Below are 10,211 nucleotides of genomic sequence, written 5' to 3'. Positions count from 1 at the left end.
CTTGGGGAAGAGAAGGCACTTAACCACAGCTCCTAGGCAGCCAGCACTTGCCTGCCTGCCCTGTTACCACTATCCTGAGATGAGAAGGAAAGCCTGGATGACACCACTGAAGGAATAGGGAAAAAATAAAAATAGACCAAACTTATGCAGGGTGAATTGACTTCATTTCAAACCCATTCTAATGAAGGGATTTTTAATGAGCTTTTTTCCCTATTAAAAATTATTCTAGCCAAAACCGGTTTGGCTCAGTGGATAGAGCGTCGGTCTGCGAACTGAAAGGTCCCAGGTTCGATTCTGGTCAAGGGCATGTACCTTGGTTGCGGGCACATCCCCAGTAGGGAGTGTGCAGGAGGCAGCTGGTCGATGTTTCTCTCTCATCGATGTTTCTAGCTCTCTATCCCTCTCCCTTCCTCTCTGTAAAAAATCAATAAAATACATTTTAAAAAATTTATTCTAGTTGGAATTTTGAGTGAAATAACTAGTATCCATTAAGGTCATTTCACAGCCAATTTATGTAAATCTGTAAAAGTGGAATTGAGCTGGGAGTACAAAGATTTATCTAATTTTGCTCTAGCTGGTTTGACTCTAGCTGGTTGGGACTGAAGGGTCTGGTTTGGATTCTGGTCAAGGTCCTGTACCTCAGCCAGGCACACGTGGAAGGCAACCAATGGATGTTTCTCTCTCCCTTCTGCTCTACTTTTTTTTTCTTACCTACTTTAATACTTGCAATTTGCTCCCATTATAGCTCTACTAGTGGCCTGGTGAGCGAAATTTGTGCACGGTGGGGGAGGGGGGTTCCCTCAGCCCAGCCTGCACCCTCTCCAATCAGGGACCCCTTGGGAATGTCCAACCGCCGGTTTAGGCCAGATCCCACCCCTCGCAATCTGGAACCGCTGGCTCCTAACTGCTCACCTGCCTGCCAGCCTGATCGCCCCTAACTGCCCTCCCCTGCTGGCCTGATCTCACCCCCAACTGCCTCTGCCTGCCTGATCACCCCTAACTGCCCTCCCTTGCCAGCCTGATCTTGCCCCCAACTGCCCTCCCCTGCTGGCCTGGTTGCCCCCAATTGCCCTCCCCTGCCGGCCTGGTTGCCCCCAACTGCCCTCCCCTGCCAGCCTGATCGCCCCTAACGGCCTCTGCCTCGGCCCCCACCACCATGGCTTTGTCCAGAAGGAAGTCTGACGTCTGGAAGATGGCCAGTTGACCCGGCCTAATTAACATATTACCCTTTTAGTAGTATAGATTATGTAGGATAGGATTGCTTAAATGGGGGGGGGGAGCCTTTTTCATCAGGAGGTGATGCTCTTGGCAGACAAAAATACATAATCCCTATATCGGGACTGATAGCCAACCATATGAACTATACTGCCAAACGGGTCATTAAAATATTGAACGTCTTTCTTACACCTTACACCAAATAGCTGTTGCCCTTAAAACCCCTCCTCAGCCCCACCTTAGGTTCTGCCTTCACAGTTCACCCAGATTAGGTTCTGATTGGTCAGTTTCTATGCCAGTCAGCGTCAAAAGGTCCGCCTCCTAGGCAGCCATTGGCTCCTCGCAGTTCACCCAGATTTGGTTCTGATTGCTCCGTTTCTATGCCAGTCAGCTTCAAAGCTCCGCCTCCTAGGCAGCCATTGGCTCCTCACACTTCACCCAGGTTTGGTTCTGATTGCTCGGTTTCTATGCCAGTCAGCGTCTCCAGGCCTATCAACAGGCCTGATCAGAGAGTCGGGGCTGATCAGCAGCCCCAGCGGAGGCCAGATCCAAAGAGAGAGGCAAGTGCTGATCAACAGCTGCCAGGCTATGGATCAGACCCTGCTTCTCTATCCCCAGGCCTCTCTCCGGGCCTGATCCGCAGCCCCCTCGGCAGTCAGTGCTGGGTCCGGGCTCCCACAGCCGTGGCCAGTTAACCCGGTCGCCACGGCAACCCAGCACTGACTTCTGGTTGGTTGAGCCTCCAGTCGTTGTGGATATTACGGACTCTCGGTTTTTATATATTAGGATGCTTCATATTGCAAGGATGAGAATGTACAGAGTGCAGAGAATGATAGGTAAAACAGTTTAAAGTTGAATCGCAATCTTTAATCTGAGATCAAAGCCATTTAAATACTTGAACAGAGATGAGACCCTTAAAATTGGAACCCAATTCCCTAAGACTTCAATCTAAATACTAATAAACTCTTGGTATATGGGATTACTTGACCTCGATAAATATGTTTTGTCCTGTCATGGCACAAACTTGGAATTCAAATATATTTTGTGAATGGTTTAAAAGTCTATCCAGTAACTTTAGAATCATATTAGGCTCTCTTTTTCTCATATACCAGATCCAATCCTTAAGTAAATCCCCGCAGCTCTACCTTCAGAATGTATCCAAATTCACCTCCCTGATTTCACTGCCACCACTCTGGTCCCAGCCACCAATTCTTACCTGGATGATATTGCAGCAGTACCTCCAGTCTGGTCTTCCTCCAGACAGTACCTCCTTCTACTCTTTTTTTTTTTTTTCCAATTTTTTTTTTATTGATTAAGGTATTACATGTGTCCATATCCCCCCATTGCCCCCCCACCCCACTCCCATACATGTTCTCACCCCCTAGTGTCTTGCGTCCATTGGTTATGCTTATATGCATGCCCTCCTTCTACTCTTGCTTCTCAGGTATGTTCTCACTGCATCACCTTCAGTAATCCTTCTAAATAAGGCAGATCACACAACTTATTCTCCGAAACCTTCAATGGCTCCTCATTTGAGTCAAAACCAAGATCTTTTAAAAAGGCCTCAGGAGGCCGTCCGCCCCTGGATCCGGGTGAGGCCATGCACCCCTGGGTCCAGGTGAGGCCACGCGCCCCTGAGTCCGGGTGAAGCCGTGCCCCTGGGTCCGGGCGAGACCAAACCAGAGGGAGTCGGACCTGCATTACCACCATTTGTCCACCATCCAGAGCTGAGAAGTCAGTGCCGACATGTGCACATAAGGAACTGGTGGACATTGAAATTGGGTCTCAAAAGAACTGTTGGTCCAGAAAGAAACTCACTACACACTGATTCATTTGCCTGTCAGCAGAACTATTATTGCTCATCTCACATTCGGTTCTTATAAGTATATTTCTAGTAACACATGATCTCACTCATCTAGGGGAAATAATGAACAACATAGACTGATGAACAAGAACAGACCCAGAAACAAGGAGGCATCGATCGGACTGTCGGGCCTCAGAGGGAGGGTAGGGGAGGGTGGGGGTAGGGGGTAGAGATCAACCAAAGGACTTGTATGCATGCATACGAGCCTAACCAATGGTTAAGGACAACAGGGGGGTGGGGGCATCCGTGGGGAGGGGTGGGGGATGGGAATGGGGGGATGAGGACAAATATGTGACACCTTAATCAATAAAGAAATTTAAAATAAAAAAAAATAATAAAAAATAAAAAAAATAAAAAGGCCTGAGGAACTTCCTCTATTGCTCTCCTAGCTCATAATAGCCTTCCTGCTTTGCCATGGATATATCAAGCTGACTTTTAGACCTTTTCACCCTCTACCTGGCACTCTCTTCCTCATACATATTTCCATGGCTCACTCCGTCAACTTCTTCAGGTCTTTGTTCAAGTTCATATGGTCAGGATCCTTCCAGACCAACCCACTAAAAATAAACCTCCCACCCCCACACTATCTTTCCCTTTCCTATATTCCTTCATTACACTTATCACCATTGGATATACTTGCTTATCTAACACTCTATCCAACCTCCTCTCCTCCAATGTGTGCTCCACAGAGTGGGCTTTGTTTTGCTCACTGATAAATCTCAAGTGCTTAGAACAGTCAGTCTCTGGCACATGGCAAATAATAAATATTCTGTGGGTGAATGAATGAATAAATGAATAAAACAAAAAGATAAGCATCTTTGTGAATGTTAGAAACGTTTACTTTGGTAATTTAGTTTATCCATAATTTTCTGTAATGTTATTATCCATTGATTAAATCTTCCCCCACTTTGTAGCTAAATTAAATTCAAATAATAAAAAATTTTAAAATTATTTTAAATTGCTTAACAGGTAGAAAGACAATCAGTGACAACTAAAACATTAAACAATTCAATTACCTTTTTAAGGGTCATGATGAAAAGCTGCTTAATAGAGCATCAGTGTACCTCACACCTGGGTGTGGCAGCTCTGGCACAGAGGCGTTGTTTCTTCCTCTTCCCCACATCTGTTTAGCCACACTCCTTCCTGGAATGTCCTTTATGCTTCTCACTACTGTGCAAGCTCCTGCGGGTGTCTAAGGTCTGGCTCAGGGACTACCTCCTAAGGCCTTACTTGACCACTTCAACATACAAATTAAAAGCACAATGTAGTCATTTTGGAAAAATGACTGGTAAACTCTCAAGCTATGATGTCTACGTAAAAATATATATACAAATAGGTAGAACAGACCTGATATATATATTTTTAAAATATATTTTTATTGATTTCAGAGAGGAAGGGAGAAGAAGAGAGAGAGAAACATCAATGATGAGAGAGAATCATGGATCAGCTGCCTCCTGTAAACCCCATACTGGAGATCCAGCCCACAACCCAGGCATGTGTCCTGATTGGGAATTGAACCAGCGACCTCCTGGTTCATGGGTCGAGGCCCACACACTGAGCCACGCCGGCTGGGCTAGACCTGATATCTTAAAAAATAAAAACATAAATTGATTTCCAATGTGGGTTGAAAAGACTATACTGTAAAAAGACTATGCTGTAATAAAAAATATAGCAATGTGATTTCACACTAAAATATGTAACTGCAGAAAAAGAACAAAATTCTAGCCATGATTTTTTTTTCTTTAAAAAAATTATAGAAAATTTTCAATTTGGTAAGCAATTACTACTCAAAAATTTTGGGATAACATTTCTGGTCAAATGACATGAAGCATATACATAAAGACAGTATGACTGCCCTTCTTAGTCTAATTATGTAATATTTTAATTATTCACAATGGGGGGCCTCAACATTTAAAAATTAAATATGTAATACCAAATGTAGCAAACTGAAAAACAATTCAATGAATAACAAAATGAAGATACTTACATATGAAATAAAATTTTTAAAGGGTTAAGGAAGATTATTCCTGAGTAGACCTGGAACATTATTTTTTTAAGATTATGTTTACACAAATATATAAAAAAGACTAATATTATTAAAAATAAGTTTAATTCTATGCAAGTATTTTGACAACATTCCCTTTAAACAGTAGGTAATGCAAGTCACATAAAAGTCTAAGCAAGTAAAAGGAATAGAAAAGGTTTCTTTTTAATTATTTCAAAGAAATTAGGGTGTTCTTTTTATTCCAGCAATGTGCTGCTCTAATTAAAGCAGGAATTACACCTTTGAGTGAAATCCACAAAGAACAATGCTGGTAACACTTTTAAACTATTTCCACAATTAGTTTCTATTACTGTCTTCTAATAATCATAAGCAGAGAAATCAAAGGTAATTATATACATAGATTAGTGCCATATGAGAAGTAGAATTTACAGAAAAACTAATCTATGGCAGCTTTATTTATTTTCATTTTCACTCCTAAAAAAACCCAAAAAAACTAGAATCACCTGTACTTTACAAGTAAAGAAATAATGCTATTTGGGAAACATATAAACAATAGTCAAGAGCTTTTCTATTTTTCAATTCTTTTAACCTAAATATAGGAATTCCAAGGTAACTGGGAAACTGTCATACCTCTAATAGAATACATGGTTTATATATTTGTATTAACATGTATTTTATTCCTCTACATTTTTAAAAAAGAGCACAAAAATACAAAGCAAATATAAAATTTTGAACATGAGAAAGCAAAAAAAGCAGTGTTCCAAATACATCTGTACTAGTTAGTAGATTGCTGGCCTTCTTTAGAAAACAAATTCAAGAATTCATTATCCTGAGTATCTTCAAGGCTACTTGATGCTCTTTAATTACATTTCCTCAAGGCTTCTTCTAATAGCTTCTTCTAATTCTACATCTGCATTAAAAAACAGAGAATTTTAATATTTAGGGCAGGAAACTAATAAACATGTAAGTCCCATCAACTACATCTGTCTTTTAAAGATGTAAATGAAAATCAAAATGGAGAAACTTATAACAACTTGGAAGTTTCTCCATAAAATTTGAATATTGCAGAAAATGAGAACCTGGATATAACCTCAAACTGAGTTATAACATATATGAACTTAATGTGCTAAGGAACTTGCAAGTTTTTTCCATTTAGGAATGTAGATAGTTAACAAATTTCTAGAATCACTGATAGGTAGTCACTAAATTCAACATTAAAAAAATCCATGCACTTATTTCCAAGACGACTTGATGTAATGCATATATGACAAAATAGAAATAGGCAAAACCATGAAATGGTAAAATCTCACAGGATATTAAAATTTGTTTTAAGCTTCCTAATCTCTAAGGCAAAGAGTGAAACGCATGGCTATATATATAATGTTCTGTGAAGCCTATATTGTACTAGAGGCCTGGTACATAAAACTCATGCACGGGTAGGGTCCCTAGGCCTGGCCGGTGATCAGGGCCGATCAGGGCCTTTGGGCTGCCGGCCAGGGCCTTCCTTCGTTCCGTGACGCCCCCTGGTGGTCAGCACACATCATAGCAAGTGATTGAACTCCTGGTCTCCCAGTCGAACTCCCAAGGGGACAATCTGCATATTAGCCTTTTATATATATAGATACACATATGCATTCATTTAACAAATATTAAATGCCCACTGTATATCAGGCACAGAAATATAGTAGTGAACAAGAGACATTTTGGGGTTCACAGGTCTCTCCATTTCCTCCTTGAGTATGATGCTAACGCCCAGAAGGGTGGAATTAGGTGTCAATTTTTTAGCCTTCTCTAGCCTCTCACACCAGATTTATCTCATCCCATCCAGTAGATTGCCTCTCAAAGACTACTTGGTTCATAGGACCAGTGATCCCTTTAGGATGCAGCTATACGTACCTTCCTAAGCTGGGACACTGGTGTTACGTTGCCTGTAGTTTAAAATACTATGAGCTGGTATATACTGTGTTTAAGTTAAACCTAGGTTCCAGGTCAGTGAGTTGCCCGCAGATGAATTGAGAGAGATGAAGAAGTACAAAGAAAAGCCAAGAGGCTCTTAGCAAAGGAGAATTAAAATGACAAGATTTATAAAGATATGAAAACTCACTATGAAACTACAGCAATTAAGATGTGGCACTAATGCAAGAATAGATGAGTAGACTAAAGGAAAGGAACAGCATAGACATCTCAGAAACAGTTACATAAATATATGGAAACTTGATTTATAATAAAGATGGCACTACAAAATAGTGGGAAAAGATGGTCATTTTCATTTAATAAATGGTGGTGTATCAAAAAACATTATGGAAAAGAATAGTAATTTGGAATGTATTAAAATTACTTTTATTCATCAAAAGACACCATTAAATGAGTAAAAAGGCAAACTATAGAGTGGGAGAAAATATATGCAATACATGAAACTTGTGTACCCAGAAAGAACTGAAAGATTTTTAACCCAGAAAAAGCAACCAAAAGATAACTAAAAGAAAACTGTCAAAAATTTTGAAGGGGCATTGACAAAACATTGTTTCAAAATGGCCGTGAAATATTACTCAGCAGAAAAAAATAGAAATTAAAACCACAAAGAAATACCAGTACAAACCCATCACTAACTAAAATTAAAAAGACTAAGTTATTTCAATGATTAGTGAAACCTTAGATCAATGAGAATTCATATACATTACTATAAGAAAAGAAATGAGAACAATTACTTTAGAAAAACTATTTGGCATTACCTACCAAAGTTGAACATAAGCAACCTCTAGGTATACTAGTATATTACCAGAAATGTGGACATACATACACCAAGAGACATGTACAAGAATGTTCATTTAAGTATTACTTATAATATCTGAAAAGTTCAAACCAAATGACTATAAGTAATAAATAAATTGTGATATATGCATAAAATAGAATATACAGGTATTGGAAATGAACAAACCAAAACTACATGCTAACATCTGGATGAATCTGTAAAACAATGTTAATTGAAGACATCCAAACATAAAAAAATATAGACTATGCCTTGTTGTCTAATATGATGAACACAGTAAATAGAACTAATCTCTAAAATAATTAAAAGGTTGGGATTAGCAGAAAAGGATATTAGCAAAGTTTTATTTTCACGAACTTAAGGATAAATGGATAGGAAATCTCAATAGAGTAATGAAAACTCTAAGAAAAAAACACAGAACTAACTAGAACTGAGAAATACAATATTTGAAATGAAAAATTCAGTAGGAGGGTTAACATTAGATGCAGCAGAAAAAAGGGTCAATAAAATGGGAAGGTTGAAATTACTGAAAATGAAGAAAAGAAAAAAGGTTGGAATAAAATGAATAAATGTGTATTTAAGCTGACTAACATGTGTAATTGGAGTTCCAAAAAAAAAGGAGACAGAAAGCAAGGCAAAATTGTAAAGAAATGATAACTGGAGCCGAAACCGGTTTGGCTCAGTGGATAGAGCGTCGGCCTGTGGACTCAAAGGTCCCAGGTTCGATTCCGGTCAAGGGCATGTACCTTGGTTGCAGGCACATCCCCAGTGGGGGGTGTGCAAGAGGCAGCTGATTGGTGTTTCTCTATCATCGATGTTTCTAACTCTCTATCCCTCTCTCTTCCTCTCTGTAAAAAAATCAATAAAATATATTAAAAAAAAAAAAAGAAATGATAACTGGAAATTTCTAAAACCAGGGGGATCCTATAAACTTACAGATACAAGGCGCTAAGAAAACCCCAAGCACGATAAATAGACAACTCCATCTAGAGACACTTTTAAAAACTGCTAACATCCCAGGACAAAGAGGAAATATTGAAAGCAGCAAAAGGAAAAAAGACACACTACAGATAGAGGAATAATAATGCAAATTAGGGTGATTTATCATAAAAAACAATGAAGGCCAGAAGACAATGGAATGACATCTTTAAAATGCTCAAGGGAAAAGTATTAGTCAACCTGAATCCTAAAGCCAGAGAAAATGTCCTTCAAGATTAAAGGAAAAATAAAGATGTTTTCATACAAATGAAATCTGAATATTCATTACTAGCAAAACTGCATCACATGAAATGAAAGGAAGTTCTTTAGGCTGAAAAAAAATAAAAACAGCTGGAACATCTAATCTGAATATCACTGGAATATGACATAAATATTCATATAAAATATCCTACAGAAATAAAAATCCTATCTAATAATAGAGTAACATGTAAATTACCATCACTCCGCTATGCCCACGATTGGGCGGCGGGAGGCTGGGGGGCGGGATTCGGGGTGGCCTATCCGGCCATTGAGAGGCACGGATCCGCTGCCACTGAGGGGGGCTACCCTGCTGTTGAGAGGTGCAGGGGGCGGGACTCCCGCCCCCTGTGCCTCTCCAACGGCCAGATCCGCGGCCGCTGAGGGGGCCTGCCGCGGACACCCAGCTGCGCCTCTCAACGGCAGGGTAGCCAGGTGTCCGCGGCAGCCCCCATCAGCGGCCGCGGACCATAAAAAGTGGGGGAGCTGGGTGCCTGTCTGCTCCGCCGAGCAGGAGGCTTCTGAAAGGCCTGGTGCACCAGCGGACAGGCACCCAGCTCCACCGCGAAAAGCAAAAGCGTGTAGGGGACCCTACATGTGCATGATTCAATCATCCACTGGGCCTCTAGTATGTAATAATAGAATGTTATGAACAATTTTACATTTGTACATTTGACAATTTAGGTAATATGGGTAAATTTCTTGAAAAACTATTCTACAAAACTGACACAAAATGAAATAAAATCCAAATATTACATTTGTCTATGTACACACACACACACATGCACACACACACACACACACACACACACACACACACAAAAGAAAATAAATTTATTATCAAAAGAATTCCTAGAAATTGCCCAAATGGCATGGCTTAGTGGTTGAGCATCAACCTGTGAACCAGGAGGTCGTAGTTCGATTCCTGGTCAGGGCACATGCCAGGGTTGTGGGCTCAGTCCCCAGTGTGGGGAGTGCAGGAGACAGCTGATCAATGATTCCCTCTCATCAGTGATGTTTCTATCTCTCTCTTCCGCTTTAAAATCAATAAAATTATTTAAAAGGAAGGAAAAAAATTCCTAGAAATAAACTCCAGCCAAGATAGTTGCATCAGTGAATTC

The 10,211-nt window shown here is 40.1% G+C and overlaps 1 protein-coding gene across 2 annotated transcripts in view; it reads right to left on the bottom strand.

Moving 5' to 3' along the window:
- Positions 1 to 4,444: 4,444 nt before the first annotated feature.
- The window catches only part of ZNF451 (zinc finger protein 451), a 78,812-nt gene continuing 73,045 nt past the window's right edge, over positions 4,445 to 10,211 (bottom strand). For both annotated transcript variants that reach the window (XM_028147335.2, XM_028147383.2), the window contains one exon: positions 4,445 to 5,994. In XM_028147335.2, coding sequence (XP_028003136.2) covers positions 5,948 to 5,994 — 47 coding nt within the window. In that variant the 3' untranslated portion in view covers positions 4,445 to 5,947. The remainder of the gene's footprint in view (positions 5,995 to 10,211) is intronic.

Source organism: Eptesicus fuscus, chromosome 10 (assembly GCF_027574615.1).
Source record: "Eptesicus fuscus isolate TK198812 chromosome 10, DD_ASM_mEF_20220401, whole genome shotgun sequence".
Lineage (NCBI taxonomy): Eukaryota > Metazoa > Chordata > Mammalia > Chiroptera > Vespertilionidae > Eptesicus > Eptesicus fuscus.
This window is presented reverse-complemented; position numbering and strand designations above follow the sequence as displayed.